Genomic DNA, 22928 nt, shown 5'->3' with positions numbered 1-22928 from the left:
ACTAGCTCACACGTGGTTTTACCTCAATTTCACGCCGACGCAGGGACAGTTAGGACGTGTCGGGTTACATAAGATGCAGCTTTCAGAGTCCTTCCATGTGTTTTACCTTCCTCACACGGCTGCCGGGCGACTGGAAAGGGCATCTGTGGCTTGTGCGGCCCCTGTGGGTTGGTGCCCGCAGACATTCCTTCATGGATGGGGCGGGATGGTGTCGGTGTTGCAGGCCACGGGGTCTCTGCCTCCCAGAATCTGCTCTGGCGGTGCCCCGTGGGGAGGCCCGAGTGGTGGGGGCTGGCGCTGCTCTGCCCCACCCACGTCCCCATCCCTCCAAGGCAAGGCTGTGCACAGGACCCGGGTGATCTGGCTGGAGCTCTCATGGGGCAGGGGACCCAAACTTCTCCCGGCCCTGGCCTCCAGAGCCGCATATGTGCTGCTGGTCACTCTCGGCTCGGGGAGCCTCTGGCCCCACCCACGTACCCTGTCCCCGTGGCCCTCTAGAGCCTGGGCGCCCACTGGCCTGCGCTGCACAGAGGCCTCCCCCGGTCCCACCCCAGCCGCCGGCCCCCTGGGGGCTGGGCTCCTTGACCCCAAGGCTCATTGGAACTTGCCTTGTTTGGAACAAGCCTCGAGGTCTCTCCCTCGTCCCATGGGGCGTCAGACAGCCTCCCCTGAGTGCAGGCCGTCTCTGCCAGAGTCCCCTTGTCTTCCTGGGCCCTTGGGGTCCGTCTGGCCTGGGAGGCTCACCCTCAGGAAGGCTCCGCAGAAGCAGGTGGATCGAGTCCGCTTGCCTCTGCCGGGCCACATGGGTCCTTGGTGCCCCCTCCCGAAGGCCGTCCCTCGGGCTGCCCAGCTCCACTGCGCACACTTCCTCACTCCTCTGCTTTCCGCCTGATGCCCCTCAGGCCTTGTCTCTACAATAAAGCGTGATCCTGTGACTTCTTTCTCCCTGAGGGTGGGGCCCTCTGAAGACCACGTGCCCAACCCCCCCCCCCACCCCCCGGGGGCAGGTGATGGGCTGTGGTCGGTCGTCAGGAGCGGAGCAGGGGCGCTGGTGGCGGGGTGGGGGTCCTGGGTCCCCGAGGTCGCTTGTGCCCCGGGGAGCCTCCCCAGGCTTTGGGGGTTCATTCCCGTGAGTCATGCTGTTTCTCCTCTTTCTCTTTATTCTCTCTGTGTTTATTTCTGTCGTGTGACTGACCAGCCCGGCCGCCCTGTCTCCGGCGTGGGCGCTGTCCTCCCTCCATGCTCCACCTCACCCGCTGCCGGCCGCGTGTGACCAGGCCCGGGTCTCAGCGCGGCCGCCACCGCGGGGGCCATGGGGAGCTCCGCCTCCTCGCTGGCCACCGAGACCGAGTCGGACCACGGCTTCCCCGGGGGACCGCCTTACCCTGGGCCCCCTGCAGCAGCCGGCTGGTGTAGGAGCGGCCCCGGGGGGCCTGTCTGGGGTGGTGCCCTGGTCACCCGGCAGCACCCGTCCCCGCGTCCCCGGGCCCGAAGGTAAGAGGGTGGGGAGGGGAGGGCCCGGGGGCGGGAGTGCTGTTGTGTCAGAGTGACCCTTCCTGGGCAGAGGGGGGGGGGGGGGCGGGCCCCTGTTTCTGAGAACCCTCGGGCAAGTCGCTTCCCCCACAAGGCCCGAGACTTGAGAGGCTCTTGGAGAAAATCTGGGGCGCCAGCCCTCCCCCCCCACGTGCAGCGTGGGTCTGGGCCTGGCTGGCTGGTGTAGTTGGGACAGGGACTGTGTGGCCTGCTTGCCAGGTACAGGGCTTGCTCTGCTGCTCCTCCTGCCGTGGTGCCCCTGCCCAGGCAGGCCTTCACGTGCCAGCCCAAGCCAGCTGCGGGCACGACCGGGCTCCGCCCAGGTTTCTCCGCCGAGGCCGCCCATTGAGTCACCTGGGTACCCTTCCCCAGGAGTTCTGGGGTGACTGGTGGGGAGCAGCCTGGGCGCTGTGCCCACTGCTCAGTTCTCGGCGGGGACTGGGCTCAGATGGCCCACCCCTGACTTTGGCCCCTCCTGTGGCCTCGCTGGAGAGGGGAGCCTCGTGCTCAGCAGGCACTCAGGGTACCTCCAGTGGTAGCCCCTGCTCTCTTGTGACTCCCGCCAGTGGCGGCACACCTTCCCTCCGGCACCTGCCATGCTGCGTGCTCACTCTGCAGGACAGTCTTCTGGTGTCTGGACCCCAGGCCTGTTCTGGGGTCACCGGCTAGGTGGATAGTAGACAGGGTCCTGACGGATCTCCCTTCTGGAATGGCATTGGAGGCCCCTGCAGGGTGCTGGAGAAGTGAGCCCAGCCGGTGGCAGCATCTGGCCGTCTTACCTAAGTTACCCCGGTGGCAGGAGGCACTGGGCCTGGTGGCCCAGTGAGCGACAGGAGGAGTTTCCTCTGTTCCCTCGTCACGGTATTGGTGACGCACGGGTAGACATCTGTGTGTCTCTACTTGCGTGCCCTCAAATTCACCCCCTTGTAAGCGTGCAGCTGCCTGGCTTTGGACGTCCATAGAGTTGTGCGCCCAGGTCTCTGAGCCCCCAGGGACCCTGCCCATTTGCCACCCTTCCCTGGGCAGCCATCCTGCCTCCTGCCTGTACATTTGCCTTTTCGAGAAATTTCGTACCAGTGGAATCGTATAACTTTTGCATCTGGCTTCTGTCACCGAGTGTGACTTCCTCAGGGTCTGTCCACGTGACAGTGGGTGTCAGGGCTTCATTCCTTTTTGTGGCTGAATAATAAATACCCCCTTGTACGGACGGACCCCGTTCTGTTGTATCCGTTTCTCAGTTAACAGATACTTGGTTGTTTCCACTTGGTTTTCACGGATCGTGTAGCCGTGAGCATTCACGTACAAGCATTTGTGCAGACACACGTTTTCCTTTCTCTTGGGCGGGGACCCAGGGGTACAGCTGCCGAGGGTCACTGTAAGTTTGCCCGACTTCCTGAGACAGCTCCAGCCTGTGTTCCACAGCGCTGTACTGTTGTGCGTCCCTACCAGTGACGGGGGGGAGGGTTCTAGCTTCTCCCCGCCCTGACCAACACTTGTGACCATCTGCCTGGTTGAATCCAGACACCCTGGCGGGTGCGGGGCACTATCCCCATGTGGTTTGGTTTTCGTCTTCCCGACCGATGACGTGGGGCATCTCCCCGTGTGACCCGTCTGTCCACACGCTTTTCACAAATGCCCACTTCCTTCCTTCCCGGGGGTAATTCCTTACTGGGTCCTGGGGCGGGGGCCGGCCGAAAGGAGCAGCAGGCCAGGTGTGGGCCCTGCACACCACACCCCAGCGTGCTGAGGGACACGTGTGCCCGTCAGACTCTGGATCCTGGCGCACGCTGCCGAACCGAGTCAAACTTTTTCATTCTGGCCTCCTGCCAGGCTCTTCCCCTGGGCTGGGGCACCAGCGGCTCCTCCTGTTGCCCCCTGCAGCCAGCCAGACCCGGGGCGGTCGCTGTGTGCCCTTGCGAGCAGCAGGCGAAGCAGGAGGAGTTGACAGACGCCCCGACTGCGGATGAGAAACGGTCGGGGGGAGCTGCACCAGGCAGATGGCCAGAAACGGGGCAGAAAGGCAGGTGCCCACGCCCAACCACCCCTCAGGACCCTTCCCCACACGCACACCTGGACGCGCGCGCACACGCATTGGGCGCTCTGCCAGTCTGGAGGGCGCCCTTCACTGAAGAGCCTCCGTGTCTGGGCACGCTGTCTCCTTGGCCGGGACCGTCCCGTTGCACCGGCTTCCCTGTAACCCACCGCCAGGCCTTGGGAGCTTCTCACCTTAATCCATAAGCAGTGGCCGAGGGCATCGTCTCCTGCAAGCCCTGGGAACACAGAAATGAGGAGGATGACCCCAGAGGAGGGCACCTAGGCCTGCCTCGAGACCTCGGGTCGGGGGTTCTGTGGTCACGGCCAGTGGGGCATCCAGACCTTTTGGCGTGGCCTGCCCAGGACCCTAACAGCCTCAGGTCCGGCGGCTTCACTGAGGGCCTCGAGTGTGGACACCACTTACCACTCTCAACTGTCTGGGGAGGAAAGGCATCCCCCCAGGGCTGTGCTGCACCCTGCGCTGGTGACCACTAGCGTCCGTGTTCCTGCAAACGTGCGTGTCCTGGGTACTAGGGGGAGCTTACAGTGTGCCCCCAGAGGAACTCCGTAGCCTCCCTTTTGAATTGGAACCGGGTGCCGGCGACTCCCGGAAGACTGAGGGCACGGTGGGCATTTGGAGTTGGGATTTTCTGGACAAGTGCCTCAGTTTCCCATTGACTTGGCCTTCTCTTGTAAGGAGTAACTCAAGTCTTTCCATGGGCAGCTGGCTCCTCCCAAGACACAACTCAGCCCGTGTCCTGAACTGTGTGGTGTCGTGGCGCTCGGGTGCGCTTTGTGTTGGAGTCTGGCTTGGCTCCGGGTCCCGACGCCGTTGCTTCTTCCCAGGCTGCTTGGGTGCTCTGGCCTCTCTGAGTGTCTTGTGAGCCCTCAGCTCCTACCCGGGCCCTACGTCACATCGGGGCGACCTGGGGTTCTGGGGTTGTGGAGTTGGAGGTGACCTGAGGGAGGTGAGGGCCAGGGGCCTCCGGTCATCAGGTCACTGACCTCTGAGCCACTTCTCAGCCTGCCCAGTGACCCCGAGATGTGGGCTGCAGGGGTCAGTGAGGGAGCACAGTGCCCTCACCACTGCCTGTCCTGGGAACCCCTGTGCCACTGCCGCCATCCCCAGGGCCGCCCCTGCACAGGGCTAAATTTGAGTTTCGGGCACTACTTTGATTTAACCCTTTCTGAACCCCAGACAGAACCTTCCTGGTGTGCTTTGTCCACCACGATGGCTACAAAACCTGCCGCGTGCCGCCAGTGTCCCCAGGTGCTGGCCAGGACCAGCAGACACCATACCTCAAGTTTAGCTGGGCCCAGGTGGGAGACTGGCCAGCTGGCAGATTAGGAGGGCAAACGGGAATTGGGCCCCCTCCCTCCCCATGCTGTCCTTGCTTAGAGCATCTAGGACCCCCAGAGCCCTGGATCCAAGGGCAGATGTGTCCCAGAACAGGTGTCATCTCCCCTTCCTGCACCGGGGCCAGGGGCTTTTCTTTGGAGACCCCGCTCGGGAGTGGACGGTCTCCAGAGTGTCACGTTAGCTCTGGTGGCCCCCGCGACCAAGCCAGGTGAGGTGTGCGGGGTGAGTGACCGTGCCCTGATCCTGGAGCTGGGGTGAAAGCAGCCTAGGACTTAACCCATGCTTGTGTGCGTGTCTCTGGGCACACACTGCGACCCACACCCTGACTGTGGACCCTTCTCTGAGTGGGGAACAGTGTGGGGGAGGGCCCAGTGGTCTCCAGGAAGATTTCTTAGGCTTTTTGTAGCACGGAAGCCAAGGCCAAAGCTCGTGTGCCCCTCTCTGCTGGTGCTGAGTGCCTGTACTGAGCCCAGCCTGGCACCCATTCACCCCACCGCCCGTCTGTCTGCTTGGGCACTGCCATCTGTGGGCAAGGCTGTGTTGGCTCCTGAGCCTCGGCCACACAGGCTGGGAAGGTGGCTTCACAGAGTTTGCCCTGGGCCCTGAGAAACTTTCCTGTTGCTTGGGGGTTTTTTTTGTTTTGTTTTTTTTGTGTTTTTTTGAAGAGGCAACTTTTCTTTCTTCCTGAACCAAAAGGTTTTGGCATAAACAGCATCAGAAGCACGGGCTTCATGCCTTGTAAAGAACAATTGATTTTTCTGCCAGGCAGAAGAGCTACAATCGGTGAGGAGACTGTGTGTCATGGAGTGTAGATGCCCCCTGGCACCCAGATTAGCCCTTGAGAAGCAGGTCGAAGGGCTCTCTCCGCCCCCAGGCATTGACCCATCTGAGGCGGCAGAGGAGCGGGGAGCACCCCGCCCCCCCCCCCCCCCCCGCACTCCCCTGCAGCACTACTAGACCCATACACGCACACGCCACAGCCCAGCCGCTGGGAGGTGCTGTGTCCTCTGTGGCCACTGCACCTGGCATCTGGGGCACACGGCCGTGCCTGCAGGCTGCCCCCTCGGGACGAGGGACAGGGGCTCCAGGCAGGGTGCGGTGCACTGTGAGTGTTGCCAGCCCTGCAGCCACCCGTCCTGGGAGGGGCACGGGATCCCTCGGGTCTGGGCACTGCCAGCACTTCGGGATAAGCTGCTGGTGGAAGGGGCTCTCCCCTTTCTCCCGCCTCCTTTGACCTTGAACACCTCCCCCGGGATGCCCCTGGGCTGGGCAGCTCCCCACCACAACCCCACGGGACTGCCAGCTGCGGGTGGGCCTCACCGGGCGTGGCCCCCGCAGCTTGGGCGTGTGCCACGGGAGGGCAGGTTCGCACGGTGCCATGAGGCCAGGCAGGGCGAGCCTGCGGTGGTATGGGTTGGTAGTGAGCAGGTGAGTGGGCAGTGCCCAGCCCCTCAGGATACAGCCTCCCCTCCCTTGACCCAGCGGGTGAACCTGGACCACTGCTAGGCTGTTTTTCGCAGTCAGATGTCTGCCCAGGGTCCCCAGAGAGACCAAAGAAGTAGCTGGGCTGGGGGAGCCAGCCTTTGGCCCTGAGTGGGCGTGACCCCCAGTCACTTAGGCCCTCCCCTTGAGTTCTTTTTTTTTTTTTTTTTTTTTTTGAGATGAAATTCATACAATATCAAGTAACCATTTCAGAGCGAATGACCAGTGGCATTTAGTACATTCACACTGTGTGTGCCCATCACCTCTACCCAGTCCCCGGACTTCATCACCTCGGTGCTCCTTAAGAAGCTGTCCCCAGCCCTTGGGGGCCACCACACTTCTTACTGCCTCTGGGTCTCCCGTTGTGAAGATTTCCTGTAAATGGACTCCTACAACGTGCGGTCTTTTGTGCTTTTGTGTTTGTTTTCTCTCACTTAGCTCCATGTGTTCATGGTTCATCCACATTGCTGCCTGTGTCGGAATTTCCTTCTTTCTTAGGGCCGAATAACAGTGCACAGTTCGTTTACCTGTTTATTCACTGACGGGCCTTTGAGTTGTTTCCACCTTTGACTGTCGTGAATAGATCTGCTCTGAGCATGTGTGTGCGTGCTGGGGTACCAGTTGTCATTTGTTGGGGGTGCACACCCAGGACAGGAATTGCTGGGTCAGGTGGTAATTGTCACGTGCTGAGGGCCGCCTCCGCATTCCCGCTGGCGATGCGGCAACGGGTTCTCTCTTCTCCGGTGCCCGTGGGTCCTTGTTGTCGTCTGCACTGTGGATTCCGGCCAGCCATCATGGTGCCTCTCGGGGGCTTCGGTTTGCCTTTTCCTGGTGGCCAGTGATGTTGAGCATCTTTCCACAGGCTTCCGTAGCCACTTGTGTGTCCTCTTTGGAGAAATGTCCGTTCATATCCTTTGACCATTTTTAAAACAGATTTTTTGTTGTTATTCACTTATAGGAGTTATTTATATTTCCTGGATGCAAAACCCTTGTCAGACACGTTTGCAAATATTCTCTCTCGTTTTTATGAGTGATCTTTTCACTTGTCCAGCTGTGCCCTTTGAAGCATGGAAGCTGTTCATTCTAAGTCCGATTTTCCCCTTATTGGCCTGTGCTTTTAGTGTCGTAACTGGCCCATTGTCAAATTCAAGGTCACAGAATTTTATCTTTTTTTCTTTCTTTATTTTATTTTTTATTTAAGTAGGCATTATGCCCAGTGTGGGGCTCAAACTCACAACCCTGAGATCAGAAGTTGGATGTTCTACTGACTGAGCCAGCCAGGCGCCCCTCAGGGTCCCAAAAATTTACTTGGGTTTTTTTTTTTAAATTTTTTTTTTTCAACGTTTATTTATTTTTGGGACAGAGAGAGACAGAGCATGAACAGGGGAGGGGCAGAGAGAGAGGGAGACACAGAATCGGAAACAGGCTCCAGGCTCTGAGCCATCAGCCCAGAGCCCGACGCGGGGCTCGAACTCACGGACCGTGAGATTGTGACCTGGCTGAAGTCGGACGCTTAACTGACTGTGCCACCCAGGCGCCCCTACTTGGGTTTTTTTTGTAGGAGTTTTATAGTTCTCGCTCCTACATTTAGGTCATTGATCCATTTGGAGTTACTGGTGTGAGGTAAGGGCCCAACTTCATTGTTTAGTGTTTAGATCCTGCTCTCCCAGCACCATTTGTTGAAAAGACTGCCCTCAACCTGAGCGGCCTTGGCACCCTTATCTAAAATCATTTGACGAGGGGTGCTCAGCTGGCTCAGTTGGCAGAGCATGTGACCCTTGATCTCAGGGTCGTGAGTTTAAGCCCCACATTGTGTGTGGAGCCTACTTAAAAAATAAGAGAAGTTTTGACCATATGTGTGAGGGTGTTTTCCCGACTGCTCGCTTCTGTCCTATTGGTCACACAGACCGTATGTAGATACATGCTTTGTCCTTGTCTTGAGTTCTTTTGCAAGATTGTTTTGGCTAGTTGAGGGGAGGGGGGTGTCCTTGCAGTTTGATATGAATTTTAGAATCAGGTTTTTCCATTCCTGCAAAAAAGAAAAGAAAAATGGGATTTTGATTGGGCTTGCATTGAATCTGATTTTATCAATCACTTGGGAATTACCGTCATCGTAACCGTATGAAGTCTTACGGTCGAGGGGATGTCTTTCCATTCCTTCGTGTCTTCTGTGATTTCTTTCAGTGACGTTTTGTACTTTTCAAGGTACAAGTCTCTCCTCCTTAGTTAAATGTATCCTTAGATATTTCATTGTTTTGGATGAAGTGGTATCTCCTAAGCTCTTGCTGGCCTAGAAACCCAGCTGACGCTTGTGTGTCAGTCTCGTGCCCTGTAACGTTGCTGAATTCATTTATCAGCTCTGGTGGTTTCTCTTTTTAATGTTTATTTATTTATTTATTTATTTATTTATTTATTTTACATTTTATTTATTTTTGAGACAGGGAGAGACAGAGCATGAACAGGGGAGGGGCAGAGAGAGAGGGAGACACAGAATCTGAAACAGGCTCCAGGCTCTGAGCCGTCAGCCCAGAGCCCGACGCGGGGCTCGAACTCACGGACCGCGAGATCATGACCTGAGCCGAAGTCGGCCGCTTAACCGACTGAGCCACCCAGGCGCCCCAATGTTTATTTATTTTTAAGAGAGAGAGTGCGCGCATGAGCAGGGGAGCGGCGGGGGCGGGGGTGGGGGGGTGCAGGTGGCAGAGGATCCCAAGCAGTGTGAGGCAAGATCGGAGCTGAAGGTACGGAGCTGAAGTCGGTCACTCAACCAACTCAACCACTCAGGCGCCCCAACTCTAGTATATTTTTTGTGGATTCTTGGGATTTCTGCAAATGGAGGTAGTGTTACTTCTTCCTTTCCAGTTGGATGCCTCTTAACTCTTTTTCCTGCCTAACTGCTCTGGTTGAGACTCGAGTACAATGCTGACCAGCAGTGCTGAGCCCCTGGTCTTGGGAGGAAAGCACTCAGTGTGTCACCTCTGGGTGTGATGTTCGCTGTAGATTTTTGAGGATGCCCTTTTTCCCGTCCAGGAAGTTCACTCATACTCTCTCCTGGAACTGGCTAAAGACTGCCTGCCTCCCCAGCAGAGCGCCGTGGCCACTAGGGTAGCATGTCTTGACCCCATTGCTCTGTCCCCACAGGTCTGCCCCTCCAGAAGGGGTCTGAGGACAGACCTGTGAGGTCCCTTGGAGGCCTTGAGGGCTCCTGACTCCTCAGAATCCTCGAGCCCCTCATAGGCTGCGCTCTTGGGGCCGATGTCTGTTACAGCCCAGAAGGACACAGACCCTGCGGCTCAACCCCTTTGTCCCAGGTGGACACTTGGGCCTGCACTGATCAGGACCTTCCCTTGCAGCCACACGCACTCTCCTGGGTCCATGGCCGCGATTGGGGAGTGGTCCTGTGCGCGCTGCACCTTCCTGAACCCAGCCGGACAGCGCCAGTGCTCCATCTGTGAGGCCCCCCGGCACAAGCCTGACCTCGACCACATCCTCCGGCTCAGCGTGGAGGAGCAGAAATGGCCCTGCGCCCGCTGCACATTCCGGAACTTCCTGGGCAAGGAGGCCTGCGAGGTGTGCGGCTTTGCCCCAGAGCCTGTGCCTGGCACGTCCCTGCTGCCCATCATCAATGGGGTCCTGGCGGAGCCCAGGGGCAGCTGCAAGGAGGAAGCCGGCCCCGTGCGGACGGTGGGGCTGGCGGCCTCAGAGCCAGCTCGGGGGCGGCCCGAGGAGGAGGAGGAGGAGGAGGAGGAAGAGGAGTTAGAGGAGGAGGAGCAGGAGAGGGCAGCAGAGCCTGGGAGTGGCTGGGCCTGCCAGCGATGCACACTGCACAACACGCCCGTGGCCAGCTCCTGCTCGGCCTGCGGAGGCCCCCGGAAACTCTCGCTGCCCAGAATCCCTCCCGAGGCCCTGGTGGTCCCCGAAATCGTGGCCCCTGCCGGCTTCCACGTCATACCTGCCCCACCCCAGCCCGGGGAAGGCGCCGAAGCTGACCCTCCCTCTGCCACCGACCAGGAGCCCCCCCGGGCGCCGTCCTTCAGTCCTTTCTCACCCACCCTGCAGAACAACCCTGTGCCTCGCAGCCGCCGTGAGGTTCCCCCCCAGCTGCAGCCACTGGTGCCTGAGGCCACCCAGCCCTCACCCACTGCCGGCTCCAAGGGGCCCCCCCAGGGCCCAGGGCGGACCGCAGCCGGGGCCTCCCGCTTGGCAGAGCTGCTGTCAAGCAAAAGGCTGAGCATGCTGGAGGAGGAGGCCACTGAGGGTGGCCCTGCGCCGCACCGGTGTGGCTCCTGCTCTGTGCCCGGCCCCGCGAGCCCTGCCCGCTGCGAGGCCTGCGGTGCTGTGCCGGGCAGCGACGTCATTGACCTGGCTGGAGACACTGTGCGCTACAAGCCAGCCAGCCCCTCCAGCCCCGACTTCACCACCTGGTCATGCGCCAAGTGCACACTTCGGAACCCCACGGCAGCCCCCAGATGCACCGCGTGCGGCTGCTCCAAGCTGCATGGCTTCCAGGAGCACGGTGAGCCCCCCACCCGCTGCCCCGACTGCAGCGCCGAGAAGTCCGGTCCCTGCTCAGCCCACAAGGCCAGCTGCCCGGTTCTCGTGGGGCCGCCCGAGCGCCCAGGCCAGTGGGCCTGCCCTGCCTGCACTCTGCTCAACACGCCCAGGGCCAAGCACTGTGCCGCCTGTCACACGCCCCAGCTCCTGGTGGCCCAGCGCCGGGGCGTCGCGCCCCTGAGGCGCAGGGAGAGCATGCACGTGGAGAAGCGGCGGCAGACCGATGAGGGCGAGGCCAAGGCCCTCTGGGAAAACATCGTGGCCTTCTGCCGGGAGGTGAGCGCCCTGCTGATGGTGGCCCCGCTCCGGGTCTGGCACTCTGCTTCCACAGACGTCTCCTCTTTGTGGCCCCCCCCCCGCCCCGTCCCCCGACCAAGGTGTCTGCGCCTTCTGTCCTTTCTGGGTGGTCCTCCTCTGGCCGGAGGGACAGCACCAGCACTCTCTTCCCCAAGCTCTGTGCACCAGCCTGGTCTCCTACCCCTTGCCCTTTGATCTGTCTACGCATGAGGGTCTGTACTCCTGACCCTTCTCAGCTGTGATTTCCCGTAGATGGTGAAGCCACGGGGAGGTGGGGACACAGGTGCAGGCTTCTTGCCACAGGCAGGCCTGGTGCCTCCTCCAGCCAGGGAGACCCTGCGGAAACTCGGGGTTGGGACACTTCCTCACTCTCTTCTGCCCTTGTAGCTGTGGGGGTCCTGAGTCCAGGGGAGCATTGCCCCCCGCGTCACTTGGAGGGACTGTCTGTCCCCCCTCAGGTTGCTGCCCCCATCACTGCCAGCAGCCCACCCTGACGGCCTGTCTGGGGGTTTGTGCCCTGGCTTCCCCATCCCAGGTTCTCCGCACCCCCATGCCTGCCATCCCTGTAACTTCCAGGCTGGGGATGTGCAGTGTCCCCCGTGTCCACATGGCGTGGTGTGGCTCACACAAAGCCTTGGCCAGGACCTCCAGATCGGTCAGGGTGGCTGCACATACCCACCCTCTTACTTCTGGGGCTCAGGCAGCATCTTCAGGGTGCTGGGTCTGGCCTCAGCCAGGAGGAGACTGAGTGTGAGGCCATGGCCCTTGCAGAACAGTGTGAACTTCGTGGATGACAGCTTCCCCCCTGGGCCCAAGTCTGTGGGCTTCCCCGCGGGTGACAGCGTCCAGCAGCGTGTGCGGCAGTGGCTGCGGCCCCACGAGATCAACTGCTCCGTCTCCAGGGACCACAACGCCTCGTGGTCCGTGTTCCACACTCTCCGGCCCTCGGACATCCTGCAGGGGCTGCTGGGGAACTGCTGGTGAGCGGGGCGCCCACAGGGGGCTGGGCGGCGGAAGGCCCAGTGTGCTCACAGCAAGGCCCTGGTTCCGTACAGGTTCCTGAGCGCTCTGGCCGTGCTGGCCGAGCGGCCTGACCTGGTCGAGCGGGTGATGGTCACACGCAGCCTGTGTGCAGAGGGCGCCTACCAGGTGCGGCTCTGCAAGGACGGCACGTGGACGACAGTGCTGGTGGACGACATGCTACCCTGCGACGAGGCCGGCTTCCTCCTCTTCTCCCAGGTGGCGGGACGGGGGGGGGGGGGGCCGGGGGCGGGCATCATGGGTCTCGGCGGGCGCCAGGCCTCTCGACTCCAGCCCCTCCCTGTAGGCTCAGCGGAAGCAGCTGTGGGTGGCGCTCATCGAGAAGGCGCTGGCCAAGCTGCACGGCTCCTACTTCGCCCTCCAGGCGGGGCGCGCCATCGAAGGCCTGGCCACGCTCACCGGTGCCCCCCTGTGAGAGCCTGGCGCTGCAGGTCAGCTCCACTAACCCCCGCGAGGAGCCCGTTGACACTGACCTCATCTGGGCCAAAATGCTGAGTTCTAAGGAGGCTGGGTAAGAGGGGCGGGCGCTGTGGCGGTCAGCGGCGTTGGGAGGAGAGGCGAGACAAGGGGACGGCCAGGCCGGGGCCTGGAGCGGTGGGAGAACCGGGACACGCGCCCTCTGGCCCACACCCTGCATCTCAAGTTCGCCGGCATCTCTTACGGCAGGCAGGATGCTGCCCATTGGCCTGACCTGGAAGGCCTCATCCTGGGTTGGGCCTCTGGTGACTGCCAGGGCCCACTCGGAGCCACATGGAGAGAGAGCCCCACCGAGGCACCTGGTGGGAGTGGGGTTTCCCTTCTAAGACCTGGCACGCGCTGGCCAGTGTGTCTGTGGGAAGGGCTCAGAACCTTAGGCCTGGGAGAGACGGCTTATGAGCGCCAAGACCTTGTGCTCTCGGCTGATAGTGGGCAGTGTTGCTGCCCTCCGAGGGCCACAGCCCGGAGCCGGCAGGACCAGCCAGCCTCAGGAGGCTTGTGGGGACTGGAGCCCAAGGCCTCTGAGCTCCTGGACCACAGTGGAGGGGGCTGGGCCAGCAATTTCCCGAGTCCCCTGTGTCTCATGAGGATCCCACAGGCAGGACCCCCCTCCCCCCACCCCTGCTACCTTCCGCTCTCCTCCTATCCCCCCACCCACGGGGGGGCAGGGCCAGCAGAGAGGCTCCTGCTTACTAAGGGCCCCCAGTCGCTGAGGCTGCTCTGCCCGTGCAGGTTCCTCATGGGTGCCTCCTGTGGTGGGGGTAACATGAAGGTGGACGATGCCACATACGAGAGCCTGGGCCTGCGTCCCCGCCACGCCTACTCCATTCTAGATGTCCGGGACGTCCAGGGCTCCAGGTAGGGGCCGGGTGGATGCGTGGTGGAGGCGGTGGGGGCACGGCCATGGCCCTCAGCCCTGTGGTCCGCAGGCTCCTGCGTCTCCGGAACCCGTGGGGCCGCTTCTCCTGGAACGGCAGCTGGTCAGATGAGTGGCCGCACTGGCCAGGGCACCTGCGCAGCGAGCTCATGCCACATGGGAGCAGCGAAGGCGTCTTCTGGATGGAGTACAGCGACTTCATCAGGTACCCAGACGCTGCAGGCAGGCCCCATGGCAGCCCCTGTGCTCCAGCCACCTTCACCTTGCTCACCTGATCTCTCTGCCCCAGTTGACCCATTGTGTGGTGCCCTGCCCTGGGGACCCCACCTGCCCTTCCCGACAGCTTGAGCCGGGGGGGGGGGGGGGCCCGGGGGGGGGAGCATTCCAGAATCCAGCAGCTCAGCACAGGATCAGTGAGGGAGGGGCTTGTATTGCCAGGGCTGGACCTCCTCCTCCTCTTCCCCCCTTCATCATGCTCTGGGGACCCCTGGTGGTGTCCAGGGGCAACAGGCCGGGACCAGGGCTTCCCGACCCTGGTCCCAGGAGATGCCCTGGGGCCTGGGGCAGGGAGTGGAGAGGGTGCAGAAGTGCCTGCACCCGAGCGCAGCAGAGCTGTCCTCTCGCTGCCCAGGTACTTCGACTCCGTGGACATCTGCAAGGTGCACTCGGACTGGCAGGAGGCGCGTGTGCAGGGCTGCTTCCCCAGCTCTGCCAGCGGGCCCGTGGGGGTGACTGCTCTCACGGTGCTGGAGCGCGCGTCCCTGGAGTTTGCCCTCTTCCAGGAGGGCAGCAGGTGGGCGGGGCCCTGGGCTGGCGGTGGGCGGGGCCGGAGGTGGGCGGGGCGACTCCCCTGACCGCAGCCCCACCTCTGGCCGTAGGCGCGCCGACTCGGGGGACAGCCACTTGCTGGACCTGTGCGTGTTGGTGTTCCGCGCGTCCTTCGGCAGCGGTGGCCGCCTGAGCCTGGGCCGCCTGCTGGCCCACAGCAAGCGCGCGGTCAAGAAGTTTGTCAACTGCGACGTGATGCTGGAGCCCGGCGAGTACGCTGTGGTGTGCTGTGCCTTCAACCACTGGAGCCCCGCCACGCCGGGACCCCCAGCCGGCTCGCAGGGTAAGTCCCATCCCGCCGCCCCCCCCCCCCCCGGGGGGCCCCCCCGGGGGGGGGGGGGGGGACCCCCCCCCCCCCCCCCCCCCCCCCCGGGGGGGGGGCGGGGGGCCCCCCCCCCCCCCCCCCCGCCTCCCCCACTCACGCCCCCAACTCCCGCCCCCCACAGCCTCCAGCCCCTCGGCGGGAGTCCCGCGCTGCGCCCCGCAGCCGCCCGGCCACGTGCTGGCCGTGTACAGCTCCAGGCTGGTCATGGTGGAGCCCGTGGAGGCCCAGCCGACCACGCTGGCCGACGCCATCATTCTACTCACCGAGAGCCGGGGCGAGCGGCACGAGGTGGGCCGGCGGGCGGGGTCCTGGGTGGGGGGAGGAGGGGAGGCCCCGTCCCAGCCCACTCTGTACTGTCTGCTGTCCAGGGACGCGAGGGCATGACCTGCTACTACCTGACGCACGGCTGGGCAGGGCTCATCGTGGTAGTGGAGAACCGGCATCCCAAGTCCTACTTGCACGTGCAGTGTGACTGCTCCGACAGCTTCAACGTGGTGTCCACGCGCGGCAGCCTGCGCACCCAGGACAGCGTGCCCCCCCCTGCACAGGTGGGCACCGCCAGGGCCCGGCTGCCTCCTCGACCCCGCCCCCTGCCCACCCGCTTCCTCTGCCTTCACTGGCCCCTTCCCCGGGTGGGCACCGGCCCCACCCCTCACCCCACCCCACCCCCATCCTCACCGGCCCCCTCCCCCAGGCAGGTCCTGGTGATCCTGTCCCAGCTGGAGGGCAACGCAGGCTTCTCCATCACCCACCGCCTGGCACACCGCAAAGCCGCCCAGGCTTTCCTCAGTGACTGGACGGCCTCCAGGGGCACCCACAGCCCCCCTCTCACGCCGGAAGTCGCTGGCCTGCATGGCCCCCGGCCTCTGTGACCACCCCACCTTCCCAGCCCCCACGTGCACTTTATGAGGGAGACCCCAACAGAGGCCGCTTGAACCAGAATCTCAGGACCCCGCCCAGGGAGCCACTAGCTGCAGTAGCTTCCCCTAGGCCTTCCTCCCTGCCCCTTCCTCCTGCCCAGGGCCTCCCAGCTACCAAGCAGAATACCTCGAACCTGCCTCTGGCACAAGGGGCCTGTACGCCGGCCCCTCTGACCGGCCACCTCCAGGTCGGGTTCAGACTGCCAGGGCCAAACCAAGGTGAGGCTTCTCTTCCCTGGGGAAGACTTCTCCTGCCTGGGTGAGGCAGCCAGGGGCCCTGTTCCCAGAACCAGATCTGGGCAGGTCAGAAGCCAGGACCCCAGGGTGAGAGCGGGGATCGCTCCCGTGTAGGGGTCAGAGACTGGGACTCCAGGCTGAGCAGGGACCACCCTCCTCTGTGGGGGTGAGGACAGGGACCACCCCTCACGGGACATGAGATCAGGAGCCTTCTCACCTCAGCTTACCCCCAGAGCACATTTCCCTGCCCTCCAGCCCCCACAAGGCAAGCAGGGGTCCTTGGAGTCCCAGCAGTGTGTCCCCGGAGGCAGGTGCCTGGCGACCCGTGGGCTCAGGGCCAGGGATGGGGAAGGTCCCAGCTGCCCCTCTGGCGACACTATGCAATTCCTGGAGCGCCTGCCAGGATCGAAGCCATGCCCCGGGGGCTGGAGGTCAGGGCCTCCCGGTCAGGGTCCAGCCAGGCCCAGGTCCCGCCCTGCTGTTTGGTGTCCACATCCCTGGCAGGCTCCCTGTCTAGGCACATGTAGGGCCCGGCGGCCCCTCCCTGCTCCTCCCCCACCTCAGAAGCCCAGGGAGCTGAGCCGCCGCTTGGCCACCCGGCCGTCCTCCCTTGAGGTTGCTGTCAGGCCAGAGAGCTGCAGTTGCCCGCAGACATCTGAGGCCAGCTTCCTGGGGGCCCCACCCGGCCTCGGTGTCCTGCAGCTCCCAGTCAGCGGGCAGCCCTGGGGGCCTTTTACACCTGGAGAAACACCGGGAGGCAGTCCACTCCCCTTTTACTCTGAGCTGTGAATATTTTTAACCCTGTATATATGGCCAGCTCTTCTGACACAGAGACTATTTTACCAATTGTCAGTCCCCATCCCTGTAGGATGGCTCTCCATGGGTGTTTCCAGACTCAGGCTCCAATGGACCAAATAAAAATGTTTTGTTTTGTAACAACGCCTGCTCGTCTGTCTGCTGCCCCTGCCAGGGTCCCTGGCCCCTCCCCTCCCTGTGCAGGCAGGGCTGTGCCGAGGGGCACCAGCCTGCCCGGTGGCAGCACCTCACTTGAGGGGGGCTTGCCAGCTGCCTGCACGTCGGAAGGGTTGGGGCTGGGGGTCCGGGCAGGGCAGAGGCTTGGGGCAGACCTTGGGGCTGCCACGGTCAGCAGGCGGATCCCACGCATACAGCACACCCTGCCACGGTCAGCAGACCGGTCCCCACGCACACAGGACAGTACTTTTCCCTGTGGAATCTGCTTCCAGGGGTCCCGTCTGAGCCCGTCAGGCTCGTTAGGCGGGAGCAGATGGAGTGAGGGGCTGCACCGGGAGAAAAGTTTCCGTCTGGGACGGCAGCTGTCCTGCTCCTGCTCGGCCCCAGCCAGCCCACGTCCCCTCCTGCCCATCCTGGGAGGCCCCATCCCCGTGTCTCAGGTGGCGGGCCGAGGCGGGCGTGCCGAGTGGCTCACCGGGCTGCAGTTTGCACAGCGGGGGCCGCCCCCCCACACACACACACCCAGAGGCTGCGGTGAGGGGGGGGGGGCTGCACAGGCCGGTGCTCGGGCGGGTGTAAGAGGCCTGTCACAGGCCAGCCTATCGAATGTGAAAGCAATTAAAGCCACCAGCAGTGTTCGCTCCGGGCGGGCCTCGGGCAGCGGGGCAGCTGCCACAACACATCTCACGGGCGCCCTGCTCCACCACGGCTGCGCCGGCCACACTGGGCCTCATCCTGTGGGGTGGGGGCCCAGGCGCGTCCACCTTGAGTTGGCACGCGGCTGGCCCTGTCACCCCTGAGGTGTCCCAGCATCCTGGGCCACGTCCCTCCCTGGGACAACCCAGGAAGCAAGACGTGAGGACAGCGGGCTCCTGACATCCTTGGGTCCCGCCAGGCCACAGTCTCCACACGAGGCCGGAGTTGGGGGGGGGGGGGGGGCTGGTGTGTGCCCACCCCCTCCCCTAGAACCCCAGTGTGCACGAGAGGAGGCTCTAGCAGGGAGGGGGTGGTAGAAAGAGGGGCCACGTGGCCCCAGCCTGAAAGGGCACACGGTGTCTGGGAAGGAGTTGGGGGACCCCATAGTCCAGACCCTTAGTTTTGATTCAGGAGCTCACAGGAGGTGCTGGAAGGGGGTCGAGGTGGGCGCTTGGCCAGGATCAGGGGTGTGGACTTAGCCACCAAGCCCTTGGCCGTGGCTGGCCTCACCTGGACCCCAGGGCCACCGAAATGGGGAGCGGGCGCAAGGCCAGAGGCCGTCCCCCTTCTGTTGGGTCCCGGCTCCCCACCTCAGCCCACTGCCTCCTGTGTCTCCCACCCTCTGGCCGCTGAAGCTGCTGGTCCTGGGCCCTCCTCCCCATCTCTGCCTGCCAGGTTGGCCTTGGGCCTCCCACAGCCCTCTCTCCTGGCCTCCCGGCCAGGCCACCTCACTGCCCACACGGCCACGGCGGCCTTCTCCAGGCGGGCGGTGGTGTGTTCTCACTTGTGAAGCGTCCCTGTCAGAAGCACTTAGTGTACAAATTAGCCGCGGCCTCCCGCCTCCCTCTGCACGGCTGTGGGCGCCGGGCTGACAGGGCCGAGGCTCCGGGCGCTCTCCCGCCTGCCCCGGGCGCCCACACAGCCCGCGTGCACCCCTGGCCGCCCGCCCACGACTGAGCAGGAGGGCTGTTTCTTGCCAACCAGCCAGGGGTCCTCCCGGGGCCCCCGACCCTGACCTGGCCAGGGAGAGGGGTGGGGGCACCGCAACAGGGCAGGGCATTCAGCAAGATCCCGGGGGTCCCAAGCTCAAGGCCCAGCACTTGGACCTACCCCAGAGTTGCAGGTCCAGTGTTGAGAGCCTTGGGGGGGACCTAGAGCCGGCACAGAGGCTCGGCAGCCCCCACCTGCCCCTCCTGTTGGCTGGCCTGCCACTCAGGCAGGGAAAATCATGTGTGACAGGCCCAGGAAGGCCGGGCCCGGGGGGCCGCGGAGCGACGCACATAGCTCCTCTTCCAACATATGGCTGCTGTCGGCCCCAGGCGCTGCTCGGCCGACGCCGGCTTGGGAGCGGGTGGGGGCTCCGGAGGCCCGAACCTCTCATCCCACCCGTCTGGCCACACTGCTCCCTCAGAGATCGGAAAGGCCCCTGCCTTAGCTCACATGCCTCCCGTGACAGGGAGATCACTCCTGCTGGACCTCTTCCCTGTGCCTCCAGGGAAGTGTCCAGGAGCCCCCCTCCCCCTTCCCGGCAGCCCGAGGCACACAGCCACCCCATGCCCTACCCCCAGGGGACCAAGGATCTAACATGTCTGGGGACTGATCCGGGGGTGGGGGGGGGAGTGCGTGGGGGTTTCCAGGAGAGGTAGCCCGCAGCTAGGGGCACAGGCAGGCTGGGGCTGCCGCCGGACCGTCCTCCACAGGCCCGGGGGAGCTGGAGCCAGAGGGCCTCTCCTGGGGACCCTGGGGCCAGAAGTTTCCTGGCTGGGCCAACTCCCTCAGGGTGGGCCCGCTCTGCTCCCCAATTCCTGGTCCCGTTTCAGTGGCCCCCTCATGGACTCTCCAAGAATTCCCCAGGCCTGGCACATGTCCCCTGTGGGCCACACTCTGCCCAGCCCTTGTTAAGCCTGCACCGCGGACCCCCAGACCCGCTCACAGCCCTGACCACGTCACATCCCTGGCTCTGCTGCTCCCCTCACAACCCCACCGTGAGCCTCCTGTGGCTCCCTAGTGCTTTTCGGGTCAGCAGCCACAGGCTAGCCTCCGGGGCCCTCAGGTGTGACGCTGCCCCTTTTGGCCAAGCCCTGGGCCCACCCCTTTTAGCCGGGAGTCCCCGAGTTTCACCTCCAACGGGTGAGAAGGAAGAAGTACCAAGGATGATCCATGTTCTGGGATCAAGGGGCTCCTGCATGGTGCCACCCCTCTCAGGGACTCTGAACCCCTGCCTGGGGGCTCCAGCTCCTAGATCTGTGTTCCCAGCACAGGCTGGCCCGGCCCCTATACCTGTCCTGGGGAGGGCTGTGTGCCGACACTGAGAGAGTCAGACAGGCCCGCCGTGGGCACTGCTCCACTGCCCCCTGCCTGGCCCGGCCCCGCTGTCCGTCCTGACTGCTCGCCCCCCGCATGGATGTACCAGCATTAATAGAGGTGACAGGCGGACAGCCGCGGGCCAGCCAGGCAGAGAGGAGGTCAATGGCCAAGATGAGGCTCTGGCAGGGATCAGATGGAGGGGTTGTGGGTCCCCACTGCACCCTATGCCAGCCCCAGCTGAGGACAAGGCTGCTCCCCAGGCCCCCACTGGTGCCAGAAGCACCCAGAGACCAAGCCTCCCGTCACCCGCTCTGCAAATGAAGGGAACACGACAGGTGTCTCAGAGCTCAGGGCCACATGGATGACCAAGCCCCAAAGCCACAGGGGTCCCTGTCACTGCCTCAGGGGGCAGGAGCTATCTCTGCAGGCCCAAGCTCTTCCCAGCACGCGTGGGGCGGGTCCCAGTGGGAGGTGTATGACCCACCCTCACTCCCCACTCCTGAGTGGAAAGTGTGACAAGCCACGGGCACGAGGTGTGCCGGCGACAAGGGAGCAGACGTGCCCCAGTGAGAACACCTTGGGCAGAGGGCACGGGGGTGCGAGGGGCTGGCATCAACGTCCCTGCCTTGCCTGGCCGCAGGTGCTAGGGAAGCTCATATGTGCCCCCGATGGGCCGGCTTGACTCACACTCCCACGCAGAGGTATTGGGTTGCAGCCACAGCTGGTCTCCAGGGACCACCCCTCCGCAGACCCCTCCTGGAAGCTCAGAAGTGCACAGGAATCATGCCCCTTAGGGCTGGGTTCCTCTGGAGGTGCCCCCACCCCTCCTCTTACTTCAGCTTCTGGAGAAGCCCGTCCGTAGCAGTGGCCTCCACGGCTGGTCCCCAGGCATATCTTCCTGGGCCTCCTTGGTCACCTGGGTGTCCCTGGCTGCCCTCTCTGCATGCCGGAACGAGGGCTTCCTGATCCACGTCCTTCCTTCCCCAACCAGCCCATCCCCTGTGCTGGAGGCTGTAGCCTCTCCCAGACCCTCAGAGGGGTCAGCCAGTGAGGTGTGGGGAAGCACAGAACTGTCCCGGGAACAAGTGGCCAAGGCCTGGGACACCCCCCACCACCACCACCACCACCACGCTGTCTCTGGGCGATCTGTGCCCCTGGCTCCCTTGGGGCCGTGCCTGTGCCTGTGATGAGGGGCCCAGGCCTGGCTGAGCACATCCAGGGGTCTGAGCACAGAAGGAACAGGCCTCCTGGCCTCCTCTCTCCACAGGGCTGCTGGCGTGACGGCCGCTCAAGCTGTCTCCCGGCCTAGGGCTGCCTGCACGGTCAGCTGGTCAGCTGGGCCAGGCCAGGCAGGCAGAGAGGAGAAGGCTGGCGTGCCGTGCCGCCCAGCCCCCAGCCCTGCCCCTTGGACTCGGTGAGAAGTGGGTCCCCTCAGGCGGTGTCAGGGAAGGTGACGCTAGGGCAGAAGGGAGACAGACCGCAGGACCCTATTTCCTACAGATGCCTGTCGTACCTACCAGAGCCCCAGGAGACCCGCGCCACCCTCCTGCATAGACAGGGAAACTGAGGTCAGGCTCCCGGGGTTCCAACTCTGGATCCAGTGCTCTCCTCTGTCTGCCCCACTTGAGGGATAACACTCAGAGGCCCCTAGAGGACACTCCTTCCTTCCCCCAAGGTGCTCCTGCCCCCCAAGTTTAGCGGGGGATACCCCAGGAAACCTATGCCTGCTTCTGTGCCCCCACGGTGCTGGCCTGGAGCCTCACTCCCGTTCTGGCTGCAGACCCCATCCTGAACGTGAAACGACACGGTCACACGTGTCCCCCAAACACAGGCGAGACTCCCTGAGAGAGACACAGTCCGGCCCTGCCCCAGCGAGTCTGCGTTCGCATCTGGAATGGGACCCGCCAGTCAGGTGAATTTCTACGAGGATTTGGCTGAGAAGTGGGACCCCTGACCGTTACGTTTCGGCAGCTTGGGGAGCAACGTGGCCTTTGGCAGCTGGGAGGGAAACAGGTCTGGCCGTGAGGACATTGGGGGCAGGGGTCTTAGGGTGGCTCCTGGATACCCAAGCCTTTCCCCCGCCCCCACTCTCACCCCAGGTCCTCCCGGGAGGGATGGCCAGCGAGGACCAGTCCTGAAAACGCAGAGGCAGGCCTGGGCACCCGTCAGGGTGGTGAGGAGTGATGTTTACGGAAAAGGGGAAGCAAGCCCATGGTGGCCGTCCCTTCCTGAGCCCGTAGCCATCAGGGGGCAGGGCAGGGGTTTACAGGGTGCAGACCCGTTCAGCCTCCTGCTCAGAGGAGAGGACACATCTCTGGAGTCAAGTCTCGGCCAGGGACAGCTGGCGGGGAAGGGAGGGTTGCCGCACTGTCTGCTGCCCGGCTCCGGGCTCCAGCGCTCTCAGGGCTCAGCTCCCTCTCGGGGCTGGTCTGGGCTCCCATCCCATCCCTGGCCGGGCTGCAGCCCTCCCCAGGCTGGCTCCTGGCTCCCCCTGTCCCAGGGCTCAGCCTCCAGGCTTTGGCTCAGGAGGGCGGCTGTCAGGGGCCAGAGCCCTGCCCTGACGGATGAGTGCTGACGGCGCCTCTCCCCGCGCCCTCGGCCGCTGACACCCCGTCACGCCGCTGCGGGGACCCCGGGAGACCTGGCCGCCTCTGCGCACCCCCGCAGCAGCCCGCAGGCGACGGGGGGCGGGGACGGTGCCAGGAGCCCCTCATTCGGCCGCACACCTGCGCCCGCACCGCCGGCTCCTCCACGCCGCTCCCCGTCCCTGCCGGTGTCACCGGCCACCGCTCGACCCAGGAGTGGCCGGCGCCGCGGAGCGAGGTGAGTGCGGCCAGCGGGAGACGCGGGCGGGGGCACCTGGGGCGGCCCCGGGGACGCCGCTCCCCGCGCTGGCGCGTCCCCTCCCGCGTGAGCCCGGGTCGGAGGTCTCGGCGCCCCCCGGAGCCGGCGGCATAGCGCACGCCCCCCAAGCCCCCCCCCAACTTC

At 63.8% G+C, this 22928-nt stretch overlaps 2 protein-coding genes across 2 annotated transcripts in view; both read left to right on the top strand.

Annotated features, from left to right (window-relative positions):
* The first annotated feature begins 1071 nt into the window (after positions 1-1071).
* CAPN15 (calpain 15) lies at positions 1072-16902 on the top strand. Its single transcript, XM_040459565.1, is given in 14 exon segments — positions 1072-1494; positions 9763-11239; positions 12032-12240; positions 12316-12499; positions 12588-12707; positions 12709-12812; positions 13511-13636; positions 13708-13860; positions 14287-14448; positions 14534-14766; positions 14930-15096; positions 15177-15341; positions 15343-15356; positions 15503-16902. Coding segments are annotated over 14 exon segments (3474 nt in total). The 5' UTR covers positions 1072-1312; the 3' UTR covers positions 15681-16902.
* A 4508-nt stretch (positions 16903-21410) lies between these two features.
* The window catches only part of PRR35 (proline rich 35), a 5380-nt gene continuing 3862 nt past the window's right edge, over positions 21411-22928 (top strand). The window contains exon 1 of the mRNA XM_040459564.1: positions 21411-22763. The gene's annotated coding sequence lies outside the window, so the exon portion shown is untranslated. The remainder of the gene's footprint in view (positions 22764-22928) is intronic.

This window comes from Herpailurus yagouaroundi, unplaced genomic scaffold, assembly GCF_014898765.1.
Source record: "Herpailurus yagouaroundi ecotype Mexico unplaced genomic scaffold, PumYag 222, whole genome shotgun sequence".
Lineage (NCBI taxonomy): Eukaryota > Metazoa > Chordata > Mammalia > Carnivora > Felidae > Herpailurus > Herpailurus yagouaroundi.
This window is presented reverse-complemented; position numbering and strand designations above follow the sequence as displayed.